Raw genomic sequence first — 25,805 nt, 5'->3', positions numbered from 1 at the left:
AGGTTCTTTGTTCTTATTAACCAGGTTTTTGTAACCAAAACGTGTGATCTCAAAGAAATTTCGTTTAACGTAACCATACCGTAAGTTACCCCCCATGCGTTTCACTCATGTTGTTACGCAACGGAGACACGGGCAACATTTTCAGGCGATAGTAACAAATTCAGTTATGTTACAATCGCCTGATAAGTTTCTAGTGTCGCCACAAATTTGTGCTACGGATAACATTTCCATCACAACAAGAAAAAAATTCGGTGTAATTACTGCATTCTGATTAGCTGAATACAAAACTGTTGACTATTGCTGAAAGTGGTGACACGAAGAAAGTAAGAACCCCCTTTTTTACAAGTAACATCTTTTTGTTAAATCAAATCGATTTAATTTAAACACCTACACAACAGCAGAGCAAACATTCCAGTCCAGGTATTCAAGATTGCGGGTTTAACCATCAAATGCAACCGCTACAATTAGCCATTACAATCACCACAAATGTCACAAGATATTGAACGACTACGACGCTCACTCTTTTAAACACTTTCTTGTTAAAAGTTTTCTTAAACATTATATTTACAAATTTAGATCGAGCCAACTGTTATTAGGTACATCCAGGCGCAAGGGATAAATCCAGCACTCATATCATCAAAGTGAATCACATTAGGGAAATGTGTATTTTACTGGAGGTTGATTTGTTTCTCCAAAAATTATGTAATATAAAAACTAAATATGGTATCAATTTAACCTTTCGGGTTTCGAAAGGAACGACTTACGTAATACTCTCCAACTATTAGCAAGCATACTAAAGGCGTTCTCTGAAATTCGTCTCACGCGGAACAAAAGTCAAGATTCTTTTGTCAGGAAATGAATTTTTTTGCGGGTAGGGTTTTATCATATAACTTGCTTATGGAGATGCGTCATCTCTAGCTAAACCACAATGGATAACATTTTACGTCACCAGAAAGAGGTGTTGACTGGTAGATTTATTGTGTTATCTTCAAATGCTTCTTTTCACGGACTGCACAGGCCCTGCCATCAAAATTCCTTCTATTCATACAGACTTCTGCATGAAGAAATTGATTTTAGGGCCAACCACTACCATGATAATGATGCTGTCCCTACCCTTATAGTTACGATAGTATGGACACAAATTTTTCGGTTGTTCCAAAACTATATGCTTGCCATCAATAGCATTGCTCGCGTTAGGAAAATTCTATCGCTGTGAAAAATTTTTCAACGGTTTCTCGCCGTATTTGGAGTTTCAAGTACTTCTTATCCAATTTTCAAGGAATTGTTTCGGCTACCCTTTCTACAATCGTGTTTTATAGACAATGTAGCTAGATAGTTAACTAATTATGTTAAAGAAGAAATTTATTGACGCTAAATCTGGGTACTTTAACACAAAACTTGACATTGTTGTTGTTGTTTCTATCCTATGAAATGTTTTTATCGATGAATTTATTATTGTGTCATATAATCATTTCCAATGATTTTTGAAACTGTGTCATAAACTCAACTCATGATAGTGTCATCCACTCTCCTCATAATAGTGCTACTCTCCTTATTTTAGTGTCACCCACTCTTCCTCACGATCCATCCTTTAAAAGGTATGGATCCATTATAGCATCATCCACTAGTGTCCTCATGATAGTGTCATCTACTCTCTCATGATAATGTCATCCACTCTTCCTCATGATAGTCTCATCTACTCTCTCATGATAATGTCATCCACTCTTCCTCATGATAGTGTCATCCACTCTTCCTCGTGATAGTGTCCTCCACTCTTTCCCATGATAGTGTCATCCACTCTCTCATGATAGTGTCATCCACTCTGTCATGAGAGTGTCATCAACTTTCCCTCATGATGGTGTCATCCTTTCAATCTTTCAATAAGATAATCAAAGTGTATTCTATCCATTTAGATATAATGTCTTAGTAAGATTTTTTCCGAGTAATTCGTGAAAGCGGTTGGTGTAGATTCCAAGTTCAGCTCTTCTTTGAAGGCAGTTGCTCTCCGTCATCGTGTAAAAGTACAGCAACGCAGAGAGCTTGTTTTCTCTTTAATTCCATCTTTGGTTTGAAGCCAATTGCAAATGCTATCGCAGCAATTTGTTGCTGTATGTTGATGAAAAATTCCGTATATGATTCTGTATATTTGTTGCCAAAAAACTGCAACATTTTTTGCTGCGTGTGGATGAAAAATGATGCACGTGGCTCCTGAGCTTAACAACAAAATGTTGTGAGCAACAAAAGCTGCACTAGCGACACAAGTTAACATTTTTAGGCCATAGTAATTAACATAAATTTGTTACCATCGCCTGAAAAATTTGTCGTCCCCGCGGCTTTATAACAAATTTATTTTGAATGCACATACTTGTAACCTTACTGTGGTAGAAAAAACGCAAAAAAAGGTTTGTTGGACTCGTCGCGCAAACTTGGTAAACCAAATCCCTTCCTATCATCGAAATATTCCTGTCACAAAAACTCTTTTACCTTCTTTTTAGTTTGTGCTCGAGTGATTTTTTCCAACGCCATATTCGTCATCTGCTTAATTACTTTTGAATTGACATCTTGTGGACAAACTTTCTCAGTGAGTGATGCCACTGCGTTCTCCGTCTCTTCGCTCTGAACATCTGGTTGGTTATGCATCGCCTTTACCTGTAAAACAAGATAATTTGTAACAAAGCAAAACCAAAACAGATAAACCAAAAAACAACAACAAAACAACAACAAAACAATAAACAAACGAAACCAGCAAACAAAAACAAACAAACAAAACAAACAAAATAAAAAACAAACAAATAAAAATAAACAAATAAACAACAACAAAGAAAAAAAACAAAGAACAACGTAAATAAACAAACCATTTCAGCTGTTTCATCCTGTTGTATTTGTGCTTCAGTGGAAAGTGTTTCACAATCAGTGTAATTCTCACTGTTCTTAATTTGTTTTGCATTTTTTTCCATCTGTTGTTTTACCACTCCAGAATTCACCTGTGCGATTTGACCTGAAGTGAAATAATTCATCGCTTATATAATACTAGGCATAATAACAAGGTTCACAAAATGGAAGGAGGTAAAATAACCAGAGAGGTTATGGTGTGCCAGAATAAGACGATTAAAATTAAGCGATTAGCGAGAAGGGAAAAAATGATAAAAAATGTCAATTATCCTGCTCCTACTTGCAGCTGATATGAAATCTCCTTCTTCAATTTTGTTTTGAATGTCTGCGTTACTTTCTTTCAATATTTTTTCATCGTCGTCAAGAGGTGGTAGGACCACAACCATTGTTGAGAATGAAGATACCTTTCCATTCAGATTGCGGACTCTAGCAACCACCTCCAGCATATTACCTTTGTCTGGATCTCCTGGTTCGTAAAATAAGAAGGTTTTCATTAATCGAAAAGGGTTCTATCAAGGATGATAAAGCGTGGTTTAGTCTTGATATTCCTGCGTGTATGTATATGTTCTCATGTGTATGAAACCCTTGTTTATAAATATGTATCTTTCTCATACATGTATAAATCCACTCTACTTAATTTCATTAATGTTCCCTGGTAGGTTTCTAAATTGGTCCATATTGTACCAATATATTTGTAATGAACATACAGGCACATAATAATAATGGCATAACACTGCATGCATACAAAAGCTAGTTCGCAATGGTGTATCACGTTTATTAAAGCAAAGAAAACATGTTACCTCTCGGCAGCTGATTCAGTGTTATGACATTCGAACTATCAAATGGCTGTGCTCTTATTCGACCATTAATTTTGGGCCCTGCTTGGAATTCAAGTTTTGCTTCATCATCACAGCCATCAATGAATACATTGAACGTTGTATTAAATGCAATACCCTCAGTAGGCTCAATGCTCACGTTACCTACATGTTGAAAAAAAGAATTTAAACTTAAAGAAATATAGAATATTTGCCTAAAGTTGTAAATTGATAAGAAGAAAATTTCTTTTATGTCATGCTGCTATAAACATAAACAGGTCTGTCCTCACCCTCCCGCCCCAGACAAACCCTGAAAGCAAAGTTGTTTTCCTGGCAATTGTAACGTGATTAGCTGCCATCTGATTAGCTGGTAATTTTATGGCATGCAAATGGGTTTTAACGGGTTTTAAAGCCACATGCCTATTGTAAGCTAAAGTACGGGCGTTGTCACGGGCAATTAAACACTGTTGTTGTTACTGTTGTCTATTTCGTTTAAAATGTTTTATTTGAAGTAATTTTTATGAAAATTAAGTTTCTGTTCGTGGAAATTTGGCAATGGTTAACAACTAGTTTTGTATTTTAAAACGCTAACTGTTTGATGTAGTCTGTCTGTAACAAGGAAATCGATTATATTTCATAAAATTTTCTCCCAAAGTCCGAAAAAAACATCCCCTAAAAACTATATTCTGCATTTATGAAACTTCTGTTTATATTTTTAATAGGCTAGAACAAATCATGTGATAAAATAAAGCGATTTGATTAGCTGGGAGTCTTTATTGGACGTTAATTTAAACTTACTGAGACAGGTTTTAAAACCACAGAGAGTGTAATTGATATGTTACAAATTCATGCAAAACATTGTTATTGTTGTTGTCAATTTCGTTAAAAACATTTTATTTGCAGCCTTTTTTAATGAAATTAACAACAAAACATTTTATGATAAGGAGCACAACAAGTTTTAAAAAGTTTTTGTAAGTAGATCTTTATCATGGGTTTTTACAACTAGTTAACTATTAATTTGCTTTTCATTGTAATATATAAGCAAAACAAGAAAACAATACATACAATTTGCAGATGCCAAATGATAAATAATTTCAATAGATTTAATATCGGCTACACAATCTTCGTTCCATGCTGCAATATCAAAGCGATATGTTGTGTTCGGAGCTAGAAATTCTTTACGTATAATGGCGGTAATTCTCACCATGCTGACAAGATCGTTACCAACTCTCTTTGGTCTCAGTTGATTAATGTAAACAGACTTTTTAACTTCGTTAAAGTCAACCACACCATAATCTGAGTTGTAATAAAAAAATGAAAATTTTCGGTTGTGTGATAACCATTTTTAAGCTCGATAAAAATCATTAATAGTACTTTGTAGATAGCCAAAGTCTGCAAAAGTATTATTGCAAACATACATGGATTTAATAAAAAATAAAATTCGAAAATTAAATTTAATATATGAAAAAAAAATGTTGTGAAAAAATTAATTTCCTTCGTCCAATAATCGAAATTTATATTTTACATTTTGCATTTTCTTACATGAGATTTTACGCAATATTAGAAAAAATCGAGTTGATAAACCTAGGGCTTTGGAATTGCATCTTCAAAAATTCGGAAACAAACATTGAAAAAAAAAAACAATGTAAAAAATTAATTTTGATTTAAGAAAAACTTGAACTCAAAAGAAAGGAAAAATACATAGAAAAGAATAGTCCAGGTATATTAGAACTCAAATTAAATTTCAAAGTTTGGGAATATACCCGTGCAAAGGTATTACCTTAGTGTAAATTAGACAAACGTTCATACAGTTGGAAATCTTATATCCAGATTTTTCTTAAGCAGATGTTGTTACCTGACTTTGGTTAGAAATATCATGGCAATATTATAATCACAAAGAAATAAACAAAATAGTTAAACAAAGTTAAATATAAAATATAATTTTAAACAATAATATAGTAATATAGTAAAGTAATTAATTTATAAGTGTAGAATGTTACCTTCTCCATCTTCAAAATTTGTGAAGGTAACATTTTGTTTTGCAGCTTGTTTTACAACGCAAGAGATGCTGAACATTTTTTGATTCTCTCTCACACGACAATAAACCACTGGACAACTAAAGTCAGCAACTATGAGTTTGACAGATTTGTATAAAGTGATGTCGCCTCTAGTATACACAAGTGAGAAATTGTACCTAAATGAAAATAAAACAATCACATCGTATGGTTATAAATTTAAACAATAGCCCTGATCATTTTTCGGGCTTAATTTCTGAAGAACATTTATTCTTTTGAATCTTTTCAATATTTTGTACTGTGGACGGGAATTGTAATCCATCGAGGTGAGTGATTATATAAAGGAAATGCTATTTTGTGTACCTGGTCGATGAGATTCAAACTTGCTACATAAGAATTGTCTATTTGTGGTAAGCAAGATTTGCGTTCTTTAATACGATATGGTAATGCCAATCAATTTTCGTAACAGAAAGTACAAGACGATAAATGGTATCTATTTGTCAGATTAGTTAAAACTATTCCTTAACCAATAATTTTGCATTATTTTCTGTCAAAGAAATTCAAAAAAACCATAAACTGGCGCATAATAATATTACAAAGTCATAAGCACAACAAAAAATATGCTTGAAAAAATGTTTCGTCCTCGCTAAGTAAACTTGTACAATATTATTACTTACTCTCCCCCACAGATTAGTTGCTCCTTTGCATTAAGTGTAATTTTCCTTTTGTTTTCAATCACTAAATCAGCACCGGTGGAGTTATCAATACAACTTTGTGCGGAAGTTACACCATCAAGTATTGGATTACAGGTCCATAAGATTTCGTCGCCTTCTAATGTCTGAGGAATTACTTTGGAGAATATTCGGACTTTTTGATCCTCGCATGTTGCATATACTGTTTTGCGACCTTAAAATATACCCAAGGAAGGGTTTAGTCATTCACAACAAAATCACCACGGCGATGGAGACATACATATTGCAATGTATTTTTAAGAAATGTTGTTAGGATTCCAGATGACCGATGTGAACAAAAAGCAAAATCTCTACAAAAATTGTAATGTTTAAGATTGTAAAGAATTATAGGTAAGTTTTATAATACCTCCAGCTAATTTCAACTTGAAATTCTTATTAAGCGTTATTGTCTTGATCGCACTCATGCATGTCATATTATCTCTTAGTTGTATTGTACCACGAAGCTGTACAGTGATGTTCTAAGAGAAAAATAAACATTTGGAGAGACAGTTACACATATGTATATAAAAAACTCAAAACTTGTTATTAGCCAACAAGTACAATTTTCACACATCCAGTAGCTTCTAAAGATACACTTTGTTTTTAAGTCTATCTATAGTGCAACTTTTAAAAAACAAACAAAAATTAAGGTGTTACTAGGCAGAGGAGATAGAGTTAAAGGAGATGATATTATAAATCCATGGTAGAAGCTGATAAAAACGTGTTACCCAAAAAAAGATCACTCAAAACTTCTAATAAATTCATTGGTCATTAACACCAACAAAAAAGATACACTCACATCATATTTGAAAAGTTCAGAACGCTTAGCAATTCGAAGAACTCGCTCATTTGATATTTGATATATGTCATGGCCATCACCTTTTACAATCCATTCATACAGCATAGACCTCAATGAATTGCAGCTTTTAATTCGTGCTTTAAACAACAAAATAACATTATACACAAATTTGAGAAAACTATAGTAACAGTCATGTTACAAAAAATGAAACAATTAATTAGATTTGTAACTAAGCATTTGTCAAGCATTACTAACTTATCAGTAGGCAAAATGTTTTTGCTTCTGACCATACTGTTTATTGATAAAATAGGCACACACAGCTAAGGGCATTAAAGTACACTCATAACTTAATTTTTTATCATACTTATAGTGTCAATAATTAGCCGAACAGTTATTTTAACTTTTATCCTCCAAGTTTTAACACACCTTGACGGCGTTTTGTGATCGTTGAAATCTTAGAAAGTTTTGTGCTTTTCTTGCTCAAAATCTTGAATTCAAAAGAACTGCTACATATGATCAACAAAAAAATAAACATTACGTTTTATTACGATGAATCTTTTCGACTGATACATGCCTCCTATGCCACATTGTAATGTTTTAGCCGAAGCAATTGTTACATTTTTATAAGCGCAACATTTTCTGTTGTATTTAGACGTGCCGCACATCTGGAATTTGTACATCCCTCCATCCTCAGGCAATCTAAAAATTAATATTTTTTTTGTTAGATGCTAAAACATTTTTTGACTTTATTATGAAATAGCAAATGTTAGAGCAGGTGTATAACATTACTTTAGTTTGTTTTAGCAGTGATAGAACTAAAATTCAATCTTTTTGTTGGTTATACAGTGATGGGTACCTCGGCCATCAGAGCATTTGACTTATGCCCAAGAGGTCAAGGGTTCGATCCTTACATAAGACTGATGTCTAATTACGCAGAAATTCCAAAGGATTCTGTATCTCAAATAGAAGCTTTAAACACGCTAGAACCACCTTTGTGATCAATTTGGAAAACAAACGACAATACACAGCCCTCAAAATTAGTGAGACTAACAACATAAAATATAAATCACTACATCTCGAAGACCATGATTAGAATTCTTACACATCGTTTTTAATATCAATTCTACCCTAAAAACTATTTTAAATTTTAAAATCTCAAAACCCTTTCATATTGTCTTTTAACTTTTACAGACACAGTGATCACTTTTTTCCCCGGGATTTAAATTCATCAGAAAAATAGAATATATCTTTACTACATACAAGTGACTACCCAACTTGAATCCACCATTTGCATTGGCAGCTAATTCTTCATTGAATCGTTTCACAGATAAACTGCTTGTGTTGGTATCATCAGTTGTTACTGTCCAATTGGTGTGTTTTAAGCTTCTCATGACTGGTGAAAGACGTAAGCGACCACAACTATCTATGTAAAAGTTATTCTGTTAGAAACAAGTTCCAACATAAAATCATGGAAATGATGACTGAAAAATAGTCAGTATTTTTGTTTGCCCATTTCGATAAAGAGCTAATTTTTATCAGAATCGGCAAGCAACATCACTTGGTTAGTGCTCTTCAGGCAGTAATCTGAAAGAGTTTTACTTTACAGGGGTGCAGGCCAACTAATTAATGTTAAAAAAGTGCTAGCTACAATTTCCACAATGACCACATTATCCGTTCCATGACCTGGAAAGGTCTGAACCAAGGTGGAATTGTGGCGTGCTGACATCATCAAAAATGAGCACCCTTGCAGGTTTTAGACCTAACAAATTAACCAAATATTCAAGTCCTATGTCTGAATTGCTTGTGGTTGCGATCTTTAAAATACCGCCTTCTTCCCAATATATGTTCTTTGCAAAAGTGTTAATTCAGTTTTTGGAATTGGTAGAATTATAAAAGAATTCTTACTTATAAAATCTGGACCATTGACAGAACATGTTAACTCTGGTAATTTAATGTCAATGCAGCCTTCCTTATCTTGGAAAGAGACACCAGGGCAACCAAAACATTTGTTCATCAAACAATAACTCCCTTCATTGGCTTGTTGCTCGTTTAAACGAACTCTTATAACATTCCTATAACCAAAATAAAACATTAAATATCAAAGAACTAAAAAATAAAAAATAAAATAAGATTATTCAAAGAGAAACCTTCTTAGTACAGCCATATTTTCACAACCACTACTCTTGTATATTTTTACAGCAGCATCAAAATGAATCCTTATTGAATTGTCCCTCCATATGAACCTCTTTTTGGTTATAGTTTGTGTCTCGCAAATAACATTTACTGATATTGCATTAGACATCTGGTTATTACAATCTTTCACGACCAGCATGATTCCTGTTTCGACTTGACGTGGATAGAAGTAACATCGCAAGTGGGTTGTATTATGTCTCGCAATGGCCATTCGTTTTCCACCAGCAGTGTTAAATTGACAAAAGTACTTTCCAGCCGATGAGAATACACCCTTTAAAAAGGTAAATTTGTTATAAAAAATTAAATATCCACAAAAAGCCCCAACTTTTACTCTTTCGTAACACCCCAGTGTCAGAATATCACTAGATATATACACCATGGTAATAAGTTTGCCTTCGGTATATTTTTAAGTTCTTTTAAAACCTTGTTAACACGATTTTAGTCTACTTTTGGGACAAACAAACATGTAACATTTATTCGAAATCATCAAAACAAAAAATATTCTTCTGGTCTACATGCAACACATTAGTGTTCAAGTGCATTAAAGTTCATTTGAACTTTTCATCAAGATTTTTTTTTACTATAGTTAACAATTAAATTTTCCACATGTATTATATGAACACAATTTGAAACTCTGGTGAATTCTCAAAAAATTCTCATGGACTTGTTATAAGACTAGTTATTTAAACCTGTAGAAATATCCACTTAGATACTTTTCAAAATGCTTGTACATTATTAATTCATAACAAAGAAATTACCTTCCTTGTCGTTAAAAATAAAAGTATTATATACAGAACATAGTTCTTAGGCGAATTTTAAAAAGATCGCTAAAAATATAATAAACTTTGCCTATTACAGACAGATAGACACAGTTAGTTTTTTAATATAATAGATCAAAATATGACTCTATGCATATTAATTATAGATTCTCCTTAATTCTGCAAATTATACCTGCATGGTAAGCCAACTTCTCCTCCCTGGATACAAAGTGGTCGATGACAACATAGTTACAACAATATGACTGCCATTTTTAACTCGAATCGGTTCAGTATAACGCACTACACCACCTGAATATGAACAGGTTAGGTTGTACAAGCCTGGATTGCAAGAGTTGTAAAGATATCGTGAAATGCATTTTCTTCTGTGACGTTGAAACAAAACAGAGTAGCATTGTCGGTGAGGTCTTTCGATTTTTTTTTTATCATAACTTTCAAGTTTACAAACAGCGCTAAAACATATTATATACGTTATCATTCTACCAGCATTTTGTTTGTTTATAGCCCAAATTATTAGATAAAATCCAAAATAGGCACATGATGCACAAAATACATAACAGTAGACTCCTGGTAACTCGAAACTTTCATTAGCTTGAACTATTTTCTACAGTCCCTTGGACATTTCTTATACTTCCTTATAAAAACTACTCGTTAACTGGAACTGCAGATAACTCGAACATTCGTTTTCTCGAACCATTCTTTGTCCCCCCTTAAGGTAATTTTTTCGGATAACTCGAACTTTTTAGTGTCTAAGTAGAAAATAAATGTTCGGAAAATGAATACTGGTATGTAATGTAGCCATAACTTTCGAAAAAGCTGTTCTTAAATGGTTTTCTTTACAAAGGAGCCAAAATGTTCCTTTTGATGGCAATATGATAAAAGAGAAGGCTCTTCAATCTGCTGATATTTCTTTCAGTGAAAACTTACTAGATTGTAACATTTGTAAATTTTATAGAGTCTGAAAAAAAAAAGCCTTAACTCGAACTAATATCTCATTTTTGTCTAAGTGAAAGTTAAGAGGAGCTTCGCTTAAATCAAACATGTCGAAGTTTTCTTTCTGGACCCTTGGAGGTTCGAGTTACGGAGAGTTAACTGTAGTCACCATAAATTAAGTACAATCCTATATTGTTACGAGAAAAAGGGAGATTTTGGAAATGTAGACTTCTTTATCACACTTTAAATAACTATAGAGAGTCCTAAGAAAGCTTAAATAAAAAAATATTAATGAAGAGCTTAATTCTCTATTTAAGCTTTCCAAAGTCTCTAGTACAGTTAATCAAAAGTCTAAAATGAATTTGGATGAATAATTATTTTGATTGCATACAAGTGGGTTTCTACAGTTTTGTATATAATTCATACTTTTCATTACTTTGTTATTTCAGAAGGTAGCAGTTTTCCTGTTTTCAGACAATCAAATAAAACTTTTAATATATAAACTTCGAAACCCAGCAATTTTTAAACTGTATAGTACTTTAATGGCTAAAAACAAATTTATTTTAACCCCAAACCAATTTTTTCTTGCAGTAATACGTTATCGGAACTAGTTTCAGTTTATTGACAACTTAGGATTGTCTACACTACTAAAAGTAGGTTTTACAAAAACACCAAAATTATAGCTAAATAATGATAAAAATGAGCAAAATGATAGCATGTAGTTATCTCATCTATTCCTAGAAAGAGATTAAGCAGGTGAACAACGATAAACTCATTTAAAGTATCGACCAAACGAAAAGAAGCAAAAGCTAATGTACCTTGTGCTTTGCAGTTGACATGTCAGGTTGTTGTATATCATAGATAAACAAATTTGGAATTGTTTCACAGATGATGATACAGACATTGTTTTTGGTTGAACAGATGAAATGTATCCAGCATTGCATGATTCAGAATCTGTTTCTTTGCTTTTACATTTACCACACGAATTAAGGACTAAAAAAATAGAATTGCACATTTTTTCGTAACTGTTTGTTTGGGTCTGGTAATAAGATATGTGTAATCTGTGTGTCTTTTTATCTTGTTGTCATTATTGTTCTTATCTTGCAGTGAATTTTTGTTATCGTTCCTCTATTTTTTTGTTCCTATGTATTTTCCATATAGATTAATTGTTATAGCATCAAAATACTATAACAATTAATCTATAAACAAGTATTTTTAATTCAAATTTGCAAATATTTTTTGCAGCGATAAATGGTTGCTGATATCAAATTTCATTTCCCTGCCTGTTTTATTAACATATTGGCATTTGCACTTGTAATTGCAAAGTGCTGATGTGAACTAGAAAGGCTGTAAACTAACAATATCATCAATCTAAGTTTTATCTATCAATCAATTTTATTTACAAAGAAATATCAAAGCATTCATAACAATATCACTAAACTGGCTTAAGATTGGAAAATCGGGTATAATAATATTAGCCTAAAGACAAATTAAACTACGATAAACAAAAGTAAGTAAAGAAATCTAAAAACATACCATGTTTTTCACCAAATCCGGTATTGCCTCCAATACATACACCACATTTCTTATATGCAGGTCTCTTTGTCCAACACTGGTTATTGCAATCTTTTTTTACAGGTCCCTGGTCTGGACATTGTCGACATTCCAGCTCTTGCATACAGCACCCTAACCGTCCATTTTTCATACGATATCTACGGCTGTTTTTTTTCACACCAGTACTGCCTCCGTAACAAATACCGCAGCTATCTAAAATAAGGTTAAAAAGTTGTTATTAATTTAACCAGTAGTAACATATAGTGTCACTTTTCAACTTATGACAAAGATTTGAACTTTTCAGTACAATTCTTGACATGGTGGGACATCCTTTGTCAGTTTTCCTGGACAGACCACTCCGGTTGCAATGTCACAGTCTCAATGGAGATTTATCCATCATGTCACTTGCTCAAATAAAATTTATTGGAAATTATAGGAAACAACATATTTGTAAATAATATGTTTCGATGATAGGCACTGTGATTTAAACCTCATTTTATAAAATTTAGTAAAACTCTGGGACATTCCAATGCTTTCCACAACAAAAGGCATATTTTAAGAAATTTTAGCATCTTCTAGGATTGGTTACCATCAGCAAAATAAACTGATTGAACACTTAATTTACTTGCAATGCATGATTTCTACAATATTCTTAAAAAAAACATGCTTTCTGATTTTCACAACTTTCATAAAACACACTAGCTAAAAACAAACCTAGTCTGGCATTTGAATAAAATTCCCCATCACATTTCTTTGTACAAGATTTCAAAGAACATTCTTTGCAATCATTGATTCTCTTTCGAGATCCTGCAATTTCATCACAACCAAATTGCATTACATACAACTTTGCCTTCTTAACACTGTATGCATCGGATTTCACATCAACATTGTCATGAAAACCTGAAGTCATTGCGTTACTTCCATCCCAAGCCAGTATCTCAAGGTACGCGGTGTGGTAATTATTTTTTTTATTAACATTGTCAGATAGATTGAATCTTAAAAAGCAGTCCTTTGTTAAAAGAAGCCTTTTATTTTTGCGCAATTCTTCCATTGTTTGCCAATCTGTATGTGTTTTGCACTTAAACTCAAACATTCCAACTTTTTTATTGTGTTTTGCATCCAAGACAAGTATACCACCATTTTCAATGGGACCATCTGGGTCTCTTATAAATGGTTGAAATATTGTCGCTGTTATAACACCAGGAAAATAACCTGGTCCATATAGCCTTGGTTGAACATCCATAATAGCAGATACACGGAATCCTTCATTGACTGAAATATTGTAAGAAACGGGTGGACCAAACACAACTTTATCAAAAATCACTGGCGGGGTATTTGTGGGTGTGACAGAGAACATTAAATTGGTGTATGATAGGGATATGTGGTCCTGATCATTAATTCTGGTTGTGAAAATACTGTTTGTTCTTCTTGATTGAGTAGTTGGGGGCTAAAATGTAGAGAGTGAGTGATTACTAAAGGTTTCTTATATAACTTTTACTTTTTTGTTAAACATAATCCGGAACTTACAGAACGACAAATAAGTGTGCCTTTATGACTTTATCAGGAAGAGGATCAAATGAGATCTATACAATTTTGTTCAGATAGGTTAATTTGTTTTCATCACATTTAATTTGCTTCCATCGTTAAATCAATTAAAAAAAATGTAACATAGCAGAACAGTTGTCATTCCTTATTGGCGACCTTGCAAAACAAAGACTGGGCCATCTACAATGGATAGAACACTATACACTCAATCATAGTGCCATGCTTTTTCTGCCCGCGCAGAAATGGAGGTAACTTGTCCGTTTAGTAGGTTTACATTTTTACCTCCATTCCTGTGCGTGCATCGAGCATAAGGTAATCACTTAGACACATGTGCAAGTAAATATCGGGACTGTGATTCCATGTATTAGTTTTTCAATGAGCATTTCGAGATCACGTTAAACCCCTAAAAACAAAGTTGCCATTCTCCCTTCGACTCGAAAAGAACCATTTTGAGGTTGTAGGTAAACTTTTTGAAAATGTCATATGAAAACATTACTGATAAAAGTAATCAGGAAAAGCAAATACATCCTTTTTTCCAAATTTTGTCTGTTCAACTTGTTAGTTTCACTTTTTTTTGCTACAGTAGCCATATTTGTTTTAGTTTTACTTCTTGTTGCTCCTTTTCTTTTATTTTTCGTAAACAATTTTGAGTGCATTTTTCATTCCACATGTATGAAAAGTGCACATGTTTTTTCTACATCCTAAATTTGAGGACATTACCTGGCATATAAATGAGAATGACAAGTTTCCATGCTGTTCTGAGTTATATGGTGGCCGGTATGCCACAGCTGAATCAGCACTTATTGGAATGGGTCTTTTTATATGACTGCAGCGAATTTTCCTGATCCAGCCATATTTACTTTTAATCATAAACGTGCCTAAACAAAATTATTCAAATTTTAAAATTAATTTTTACTAGTTTGTACACGTTTGTGGGGTTTTCTTGAAGAGCTGATAGTATTACAAAATTTAATTTAACTTAGAAAAAATTGCAAATATATGCTTGTGTTTTTTACTGTTTTGGAATGAGTCATAGGAAGGTCTCTGCAGTTAAAAGGAGTAAAAAAAAAATGGCTACAATGTAATTCCTAATACTTCTTTCTTTGTACAGTTATATACCATTCTCTGTTCTTACTTACTTCTTGATGGAGCCTTGCATCTGGAAATAGCAAGAACTGGCCTTTGGCAGGCAACATATAACAGTTGATCTTTCACTAACTGGAGTAGTTGATCTGGTACAGTGAAGCATTTATCTGTTGTAGGTGCTGATGTGAAATTAAGATGTTTGATCTATATCGAAATAATTTTTTAAACATAGTGCTCTGGGTGTTTGAAATTTCAACATTATATTGCAACAATTTTTGAAAAAGTTAGTCAGTAATCAGTAATCAGTAAATCTGCTGGAACTATTCGTAAGAATGAACACATGAGACTTACATCAGGAAAATAAAACAACTAGCATCCAAAATATTAAACTCTAAAACGATAAGCTAAAGAAGAGTGATAAGCGATCTTGACTCACACCAATTAGGTCCACGCACTAATTTGTCCAAAAATATCTTCTTCTCAACGTTTTTGTTTTCTTGAGATCAAGGTGCAACAGAGTAATTGCTTTTAAAGATTAATAACAAAACTTACTTCAACAAACTTGTCAGCATACTTCCTGGTGGATCTTACCCACTCAGGTACTTCTAACGTATACATTTCTTGCTGAGAAGGTGATGGAAATTGGGAATTAAACTGAATGAATTTCACTTCATATATTTGACCATTTGCTAATGTTACTAAACCATCCCATATGTAATAATAACATGGTTCATTTGTGGCAGGTCTAAAAAATTATAAAGACTTAGTTTTTTTGACATGACGTGCTGTACAATAATGGAATAAATCTTACCGTAACACACAGTTTGGACGAACGTAAACATAATCTTTATCATCATTAGAGATTACATCACAGGACATGCGCATTGTGTTTCTACGAAATCTCTTTATTTCTTTGATCAAGACACCTTTCTCTAACATCTTCATATTAAAAAGCTCCAACAGAATGTTTTCCATAATGGTTTTCCCATGTCGAAGGAGAACAGTTAAATTACCCCTAAACGACAATAACGTAATTACATAAAACCATAAAACAACGGCAAAAGTTATTGTTAAAGATAGTAACTTGTTTTTGAGTTCCAACACAAAAAATGACTAATTTTCAAGTTTTTAATTCCAAAATCAAAAGTCTGAAAATGTTTAGTAACCTTATTTCTTATAATTCCAAATTTTTAACTTATTTATTCCAGAAATTTCCCTTTGTTTGGTGTTTTTGCTAAGAAATCTTCCATTAGCTTTATATACATCACATTCCATCTACTTCTTAATTAAACAGGGATAAACCCTAAAAATATACCATTTTTGGCCTATGCATTCTTTTGTCTTCCTGCATGCCTATTTAGCACCTTAATATCAGAAATTGTATGGCCCAATTTTTTAAAATTTCATATGAATGCAAATTATACCAGGTCTCACATGCCCTAAAGGACTAAAAATATTTTCGTAATCAAAACACAGCAAAATTTGGTCTCCAAGAATTGTGTTTCTTTTACTGTATCAAACTGTGGTGTTCCTTTTTGCAAACAACAACTACTCAAAACCACTTTAATAAATTGCTAAAAATCTACAGAAAGCTCTTAGTTAAAAAGAGGAATCCTTAAGGTGTATATAAATAAAAAATGATATGCAAAGAAAAATTGTTTCTTCACATGAACAAGCATTTGGTTAAAACAAAAAAATATATAACATAGGCACTTAGAAGTTCAACCCAGGGATATTGATTTTTGCGCTTTTAAAGAATTTATGAGGTTATTAAATTATTACACAAAATACCAAGCACACATTTTCTTCTTTTTAATATTTGCGAAAAAATAAATGGCAACAATTTGTGATTTTTTTTTCTCAGGGTGAAAGAAGTTCAATTTCATTGATATTAAGAACGAAATAGATACAATTTTAAGTCATTAGTGGAAATTAAGACCTTTAATATGCAAACAATCATCTGCAAAAATTAAGACTAATTTTTTTTGAAATGCAAAAATATGTACCAATAAAAAATAATACCATCAAGGTGATATCGTTTTGCACACAACAATGTTTGATAACCATATTAATATGTTTTTAAATGATTGTAAAGCAAAAAGCCAATGTGTTTACAGCACTGGTCTTGGACTATATGGCTCATTAATCGTCCTTTAGATTAAATTAGAATCACTTTAATGTGGTTATAACAACTAATCCTGGTGAGAAAATATGAAAAACTGCTGTTTTAGGTACCAATATGATATAAAAAATACCGTATTTCCTCTAATAACTGCAGGGGGGGGGGGGTTTAAAAAAGGAAGTGGTTACGAAATTATTTTAAAAATCACTACAAATTGTGAAAAAGGTAAAAACAATACAATAATATTCTTAGTGTTATATATGTTACAAAATTCTAGTAACTGCCTATGCCTATTTAGTAACATGAAAAAAAAAGAATGTTATTATAAAAATAACAAATTAACTAATAATTTTAATTGCCCTGTCACTTATTTTCAAATATAATGAATGTTATACCGCTGAGTACTAAATAGAGGGGGTGGCGCAAAATATTTTTTTAACTTGGGAGGGTGTGTGTTAGAGGAAAAACAGTATATATGTAATTAAAATTACACTCAAAAAAAAATTCATAAAATAAGTAAAACACTTACACAATAATTGGCTTTGCACTGCATAAATGCATCAGATCTTCTTTGTAAACATTGTACCTAGGGTACAAAGAAAATATGTATGAAAATATTCGTCATTTAAACATAGAAAAATATTTTTCCCTACACAACAAAAATAGACAAAGCAATCCGGTTTTTACAAGCCTACACACTAGTAAATTATCTCCCTTCTATGTTATAATTGTTTGAATTACTTTACAATAAAACTTACCTTGTTCTACAAAAATTAGGTAACACATTACAAGCTATTTTCCAGAGATAGCTTTTGTTGCGAGCTTCTATGTCACTAAAAGATAAACATTAAAAGTTTTTTAACATTTCTTTGTGCGATTACAATGTGAAGCTTCTGCTCAAAAGTGTTATTTTTACTCAAAACAAGGCTACTTATTCGAATCCTTTCTTACAAAAAATAATGAAGTACCAGGAATACAGTTTATCAAGAATAATTTGTGAGTGGGTAGGTTGAAACATCTTCAATATTTTACATTTCAAATTACATCGGAAATCAAAAATTCTACATCATCACACACCTCAATTTATTTAGGGAACATTTAGTATCATCCATCAAACAACCACCAGTTGCAAAACAGAATGACTGGCCACCAGGGCACTTGTATTTACTTGGAATATTAAAAGTGTCTCCTGATTTATTGAACATATTTTGACCACAAATAAACATCAATGGATCAATGCCATCAGACTTCTCACAACAGCTCAATTGAGGAATAATATCTGCTGGTGAGTTGAGTGAGCATACATTTTTTGACAAGAAACATGCATCACGCATATTTGCAAACTTGTGGCACACTAAAATAATTTCAGAATTTAATGTTGACTGGTTCTTCTATCTTGCAAAAGAATAAGAAAAACAGATGCAAAAAACTGCATAATATATTTCCTATGTTCAAAACCTAAAATTTAAACCGACAAACATTCACCAGCCTTGTCAATTAACAGTGTTTTGATTTGATTTGATTCTGTTTGATACTGTTCTCAATGCCATTAATGCTTTACTTTCGCTTATTTTGAAGTGTACCCGACCAAAACAAAGTGATATAAGAGATTATAGCGGCTCAAACTAAAAGCGCATTTTAAGATACAACCCTGCTGTAGGATATTGAACTCAATAGTATATATACACATTCTGATTTCTATATTGTGTCTTTTGTTTATTTTAGATCAATACATTCAATATAGTGGAACTAATATAATTTGAATGAACTTTATCCACCTGCCTTCTTACTTTAAGGCTAATTGATTATAATAGGTGCTTACTCAGCTATGACACAAACATTCTGACTGAAAAACAGTACCTTTGTTATTAATAGGCTTGAAACAGTCTGTTTTCTTCTGCAAAGGCAATTTTAGATCAGGACACAGCTTATCGAAGATTGTAATGTTAGCATGAAAGCTAAATATACAATATATATAATAATTATATGCATCAATTAACAAGTCATATAGGTAACACACAATGAGTTTTACTTTTATTTACCATTTAGAAGAATGTTTATTAGTGTTTTGTATATAAGTTTAAAAAAATCTGATCTTCATTCACTAAATTGCAGTTTCGTATTATTGCATGGTTCATGATGCTAATAAAGATTAGTGGCTTTAAACAAAGGATTTGTACCTTCCACAAAATGATGACAACTCCAAGCACCTATTCTTAACTTGTTGTTCATCATTATCTTTAAATCTAAAGTTTAAACCAGTGCCATTACAATTAATTAGGAATTTAAGAAACTGTTTCAAATAAAATAATATATAAAACAAAAAACTTTACTCGCCTTTCAAAATTAAATTGACAGGTTTGATTCATACCAATGCACTGTTTTAAGGGAAAACAATATTTCTCTCCTGGTTGACAGTGAAACTGGGGTGGCAATTTATTACATGTGTAATTTAATTCCCCAGAGAAAAGTTTTATCAACTCCAATAACACCATACAATGAGGTTTATTAGCAGGTTGTGACTTGCAACTGTCAAAATTTTGAAAAAACATTTTTAATCTATAGAGAGAAGTATTTAGAAAACTCTGCTCATTTTTGTCTGTCATCACAGCTGCCTGACCCATTATGCTGGTGAGAAGTTTAACAGAAAAACGAACATCAACTGAAATGTTTAGGTTCTGCAGTTTCGTCAAGGACACATTGATTCTTTGGAGCACATTCCACTTGTCTTTGTTTTTGTTACAAGAGAATGGTAATAATGGGTTTATTGAGGATCCATTTTTCACATCTATTAAGGATTGGTTTTGTGTCATCCCATTTCTTGAACATAATGATTCCTTGGCCATGCACATTTTGTATATTCTTGATATTTCATTGCAAGCTATAAGTTAATTTTTTTTCCAGTAAAGGTATATAAAATAATTAAAATTATAAAAAAATAGAAGTTAAATATACAGCTGAAAGTATGGAAGCCTAAATTTGGAACAAATTATTCAGGATTGCAATATATATAATACAAAAAATTTATATTAAACTGATGCACATAAATTATACCCTAATTCAGGCATAAAAATATAATCAATATATATACTATTTAAAAATAATTTTTGAAACCAAAGCAGTATGTAAATCATATTTAAAAATAAAATACCTCTGCAAATTGATGGGTCTTTGCATTCTGTCCAAGCTTGCCAGCTACCAGAGGGAATATCATTTTTGATGCCATGACATATAATTGGCAATAGCACAAATACCATCCACACTATAAAACATAACATACAAAAATACAGTCTCTGGTGTAAATGCTTTAATAAAGAAAACTTGCAGTAAGTTAAGTTGACCTATGACAATTGCCAATGTGAATGCCAACGTACTAACTCATGATATATGCCAACATAACTCAGCATAAAGACAAATAACATACCCTTTAACAAAAAATTGCAGAGCCAAATAATGAATTATAAACACTGGGGAATGACATTTATATGATAAAGGTTCACATTTGCATAAGTTCAATTTTTAAATCTGCTGGTTGTGGAAATTTTGCATTTATTTGAGTTTTGTTTATAGTCAAACCTGTCAAAAAAGTCACTAAGATAAAAATCAGGACTACTTATATAAAGAATCTTTGCATAACAACTAGTCTATAACTGCTTAGTGTATTTTCATTTCACTATATACATCAAAATAATTCATCTACACAGTAACTGAAAGCCCTTGGCAAGTATATCAACTGACTATCATATGATTAAGTGGGTATCAACATTTTAAATCCAACTTTACTAGGATCAAGGACTAGAAACATTTAAAGTTATTTGTATTCCTGTTTCGTCACAAATATATTTTATCAGAATCACTTGCTCTGAGGAGGGTTCAGAAATATTGACACATTCAAACCAATTTGAACCATTCAAACTGCCAGTCGGGTAGTCTGGATTAAAAAGGTTAAAGATTGTAAGAACAGCTTTAACATATAAACCCTCTGCATGTGGTTTTCCCCAAGTTAAGATACAAATTATATCCCCCATCAAGATATAGCGCTATTAGCTGTTCATATTATGGAAAACCAGAATTTATTTATATATATATATATATATATATATATATATATATCGATGGTGAAAGTAAACTATCTATTATGCATATAATTTACAGGGGAGTTCCACATCATGCATAATGTTTACAAAAAATATGCTCAACTCATTTTGCAAATATTCTCTTGAAGGTGTGAAGGATATAGCTAAAACCTTCGAAAAGACTTTTTTCAGAAAAAAGGGATGTTTCAATTATTTTCATTGAATATAAAATATGTCATTCGAAAGAGAATTTTTTTTTCTATATGTCTTGAATTTTTTGCAAAAAACCTAAAAAAAATTGTTTCCTTTACAGTAACCTTAAGCTCTCTGATAAGCACTAAGGAGCGTTGAAACTGATTCTCAGTTACGAAAAAACACGGGATATCGCTCGTTATAGTGCTCTTTAGTGCTCCTTAGTGCTCTTTTAGTGCCAGGTGAGAACCAAGCTTAACGGTATACACCTCACATGGTTACCGTAACTACTTATTTCGTGCACCCAGGGGTTTTAAAGACCTAGACTACTGATCCATGCAAATGGCAACCTAATCTCAAGGGTTGTTGGGTTTTGACTACTTGTATTTCTTGGCCAGTATTTCTACGTTGAAATGTGATCAACAAACAACACGTCAAAAAAGCGCGAGCTGCACTTTTGACAACCTCCGTCCTTCTTCCATACAAACAACAAGGTTATTTTTTTTACATCTTCCGCTAAATCTTCATTTTCTCCAGCAAGGTTATCCATGATTCGTCCCGTCCTGTTCGTTTTTATTTTGCCATGCATGCCGTTTAATTTTTGTTAAGGCTGAAATACACGATCAGTTTAAACGGAGTAGTATAAACTGACATTTTTTCATCCACCTGACATTTCATCCATAATAAACAGCAATAAAATAATTTTGTTTACGAAAGGGCGTTCTAAAATCCTTGTGATTACGGTGTTAAAAATCCCGCCCTTTTTTTCACTATATTATGCCCGGAGTTGTAGTTTTCAAAATCAATCTTTGTGTAGTAGTACAAATTCTTATTACTAAAACTCTTTACGTTTCGTTTTAAAGACACGAAAACAAAAAGGGGAACAAAATTATAAACATGGTCCTAATTTTGTTAGCCTGAACAAGACAATGTTTAGTACAATGTTTTAAGTAGAACTATATCCGTTTTGATTGATTTCTTTATTTAACCATTATTGTTAAAGACGGTTTAACACTTGAGCCTTGCTAAGCTTGATTTTGTGTGTTTTGAGTTCGTGCTGTTCGTTGTAAAAAAAAATATTTTGGTACAATATAATTTGTGTCACTGTTTTATTTCGAAAAAATGAACGATAGTTGTATTTAGGCGAAGCATAAAAACATCCTCGTCCCCAAGGTTGTTACCTAACGTCGAGGCCGCTAGCGCTCACCTGACGCCTCCATGTCCAACAGGCAGGAAACCCTAGGGACGAGGTTGTAGAAAACTCTGAATATCAAGTCCTACTACGACCAAGAAGTAAATTAAAGCAAGGTTATACATTATAACAACTTTGTTCCCGGGGTTTTTATCTTTTTTAAAGAAAAGATGTGGAAAAGTGCTCGCTGGATAATAATAATGATAATTCTATTTTCTTATTAGTGTCAACGTAGCATTACAGAGATGTAATAAATTCTGGAAGTATGCATACCAACCGGTTATTATGCAAAATAACTATAACCCTAACCCTTATACATAATTTCCGTAAATATGCATAATTTTAAATTGATCATATTTCCTGTTAAATATATACCAGAATGAATTATCTTATATAATAATAGAATAATCTGGAAGCTGATGCAACGCAAAACATTACCAGTATGCAACCTCTTCTCCAGGATCAGTTCACTTTTGTGTTAAGTATTTTGAACCCTGGAGACGTGGATCACCATTCTGGTCCCCAGAGCTCTTTTATATTAAAACTTTAAAGAGCTGTGGGGTCGAGAATGGCGATTCACCATTTGTTTTTAAGACTTGAATTGGTGGTTTTTTGTCTACTTAGCATGCACGTAGTAAATTTGTATATATAGTTTAAATGAATAACACCACCATTTCTCTAGACCACTAAAGAAAAATATATATTCATTAAAAGCTGTTGATGCACAAATATATAATACACCGCGTGCTTTTTAAAAATCGGGAAACACGAGAAAACTTTGGACTTTTATTTTTAACTACACACTTTTTTTATCTTTGTCTACTGAGGCTTAAGTTTCTTATTTTTATCTGATTTTGAGGCTAAAAATTTCTTAACAGTTTCTTAAGTAAGTAGGTCATCAACCCCCTGTACAGGAAATCCAACCAAGGTACAAAAGCTTTGTTTGCAAAAATGGTTGCTTCTTAATAGTTTTAGTTTGTCTGCTATTTATTTTCTGCAATAGTATGGTGTGGAGGAGCTTGAGAAAGCTTGAGTCAAGCTTAATATTTTTAAATTTTGAGCCTCAGGTTTCTTATAAGCGTGTTTCTTATAAAAAAGAGCGTGTACTTAATTTAGTTTAAAATGAAAATACTAAGAGAGTACCGTCGAAAGATCAAAATATTTGTTTGTGGTAAAAACAAGTGCGAGGTAAATGTCCATTAAGAAAATAGAGAAACTCTTTATCTGTCTTGTAAATCAGATGTTTCAAGTTTCTCCGGAATGTCAAATTTGGAAATACTGTTTAAGACGGAGAACAAAAACAATAACAAGAAGAAGAAGAAGAAGAAGAAGAAGAAGAAGAAGAAGAAGAAGAAGAAGAAGAAGAAGAAGAAGAAGAAGAAGAAGAAGAAGAAGAAGAAGAAGAAGAAGAAGAAGAAGAAGAAGAAGAAGAAGAAGAAGAAGAAGAAGAAGAAGAAGAAGAAGAAGAAGAAGAAGAAGAAGAAGAAGAAGAAGAAGAAGAAGAAGAAGAAGAAGAAGAAGAAGAAGAAGAAGAAGAAGAAGAAGAAGAAGAAGAAGAAGAAGAAGAAGAAGAAGAAGAAGAAGAAGAAGAAAATAAACAAGAAATGAAAGCCTAAAAACCTTACCTATAACTGTCCACATTTTAAAGTTCATTTATACGTCCATTTTCTGGTGAAGATTTTTCATTTTGGTTTCATGTGCTATGAAATGCTTATTCATCCCAAGAAAATTCCTTTCTTTCTTTTCGTTTTTTATTTTATTTATGAGAATTCTTATAAAGATAAATACAATGAGACAGAATATCAATAATTTATGTAGTTATTTATAAAAAAAGGAATAATTTAATGCAAATTCATATTCCTGACGTTATGTTTTTTATTCCAACTCGTTCCCAGACTTCGTTATTTGAAACCTAAAAACCTTAAGCCTCCTCGAACACCAAAATTTCCATGCCTCAGTACACGTTGTTTTAATAAGAGCTATGTGATAAGAACAGGAGCCTCGGATTTTGCCGAATAATAAAAGTAAATTATGAATAACTTCAGGCTCTGTACATCCTCATCCTAATGTTTTGTTGCCTATGTCAAAGCCGCTAGCGTTTACTTTTTGCTTTCGGTCTCGATGTCAAAAGAGAAAAAACCACTTTTAGGAGCTAAAGACAACCTGAATCTTAATTTTCCCAAAAGTATAAACAATCTAGGAAGAAATCTCTCTCTGTCTCCTCTGTCTCGATTGTTCATGAAAACAATTATAGAGGTCCATTAGCACAATAAAAATAAAACACCTATTTTTTATAGCACACAAAAAAATTTCAAAGAGATTTGGGGAAATAATAAAAAATAAGGCTGCATTAGAAGTTGTGTTCTTACTATTAAGAAAAAAATAAGTCCAAACTAGGCTGAATAGTCTCAAAAAATAAGAATAGCTGGTCTCAGGTTATGCTTGTTCTTATAAAAAAGCGTGCACATGTGAGACGAAAAAAATAATCTGACAACGAGTTGAAAATCTTATTTTTGAACTGCATTAACAATTTCTCTCCCAGATTAATGCGTGTTGGATTTGTTCACAAACATCTTAGTTGGCAAGGCTGCCATAGATATTATATGAAATGCATTCAGCATTTAAATTAAAGGTTTGAATATATCTTCACGATCTAATAGCCATATTTTTCTTTCTTTCTTCTTGGTGACATCAGTCTATACCGTCACGATGACGCTTCAACACACTAGCTTGGCGCTACACTAAGCCACGATGAATCATTTGACGTAGTACAATGAAATCGGTTTTCCACCATTATTTTGTGTTTCTATTTAGCAAATCTATAATATTGTGTTGTGACCAAATTTTGTTTCCCTGATACAACTTTCAAATTTACTTTGATTTC

At 32.3% G+C, this 25,805-nt stretch overlaps 1 protein-coding gene across 1 annotated transcript in view; it reads right to left on the bottom strand.

Moving 5' to 3' along the window:
* The window catches only part of LOC130614879 (uncharacterized), a 31,966-nt gene extending 7,268 nt beyond the window's left edge, over nt 1-24,698 (bottom strand). The window contains exons 1-29 of the mRNA XM_057436346.1: nt 24,547-24,698; nt 20,613-20,723; nt 19,799-20,342; nt 19,642-19,707; nt 19,322-19,419; nt 18,539-18,815; nt 18,220-18,294; nt 17,991-18,047; nt 16,151-16,354; nt 15,892-16,084; nt 15,393-15,543; nt 14,974-15,131; nt 13,423-14,155; nt 12,691-12,921; nt 11,973-12,147; nt 10,397-10,673; nt 9,400-9,716; nt 9,158-9,324; nt 8,513-8,675; nt 7,791-7,951; nt 7,253-7,389; nt 6,821-6,932; nt 6,400-6,628; nt 5,708-5,901; nt 4,773-5,003; nt 3,693-3,872; nt 3,173-3,358; nt 2,856-2,998; nt 2,485-2,649 (exon numbers count right to left, since the gene is read on the bottom strand). Of these exons, the coding sequence (XP_057292329.1) occupies nt 2,485-2,649; nt 2,856-2,998; nt 3,173-3,358; nt 3,693-3,872; nt 4,773-5,003; nt 5,708-5,901; nt 6,400-6,628; nt 6,821-6,932; nt 7,253-7,389; nt 7,791-7,951; nt 8,513-8,675; nt 9,158-9,324; nt 9,400-9,716; nt 10,397-10,673; nt 11,973-12,147; nt 12,691-12,921; nt 13,423-14,155; nt 14,974-15,131; nt 15,393-15,543; nt 15,892-16,084; nt 16,151-16,354; nt 17,991-18,047; nt 18,220-18,294; nt 18,539-18,815; nt 19,322-19,419; nt 19,642-19,707; nt 19,799-20,342; nt 20,613-20,723; nt 24,547-24,574 (5,763 nt within the window). The 5' untranslated portion in view covers nt 24,575-24,698. The remainder of the gene's footprint in view (nt 1-2,484; nt 2,650-2,855; nt 2,999-3,172; nt 3,359-3,692; nt 3,873-4,772; nt 5,004-5,707; nt 5,902-6,399; nt 6,629-6,820; nt 6,933-7,252; nt 7,390-7,790; nt 7,952-8,512; nt 8,676-9,157; nt 9,325-9,399; nt 9,717-10,396; nt 10,674-11,972; nt 12,148-12,690; nt 12,922-13,422; nt 14,156-14,973; nt 15,132-15,392; nt 15,544-15,891; nt 16,085-16,150; nt 16,355-17,990; nt 18,048-18,219; nt 18,295-18,538; nt 18,816-19,321; nt 19,420-19,641; nt 19,708-19,798; nt 20,343-20,612; nt 20,724-24,546) is intronic.
* Between the last annotated feature and the right edge of the window lie 1,107 nt (nt 24,699-25,805).

Source organism: Hydractinia symbiolongicarpus, chromosome 11 (genome assembly GCF_029227915.1).
Source record: "Hydractinia symbiolongicarpus strain clone_291-10 chromosome 11, HSymV2.1, whole genome shotgun sequence".
Classification (NCBI taxonomy): Eukaryota; Metazoa; Cnidaria; class Hydrozoa; order Anthoathecata; family Hydractiniidae; genus Hydractinia; species Hydractinia symbiolongicarpus.
Note: the sequence above shows the minus strand (reverse complement) of the source record. Positions and strands in the feature narration are given on the sequence as shown.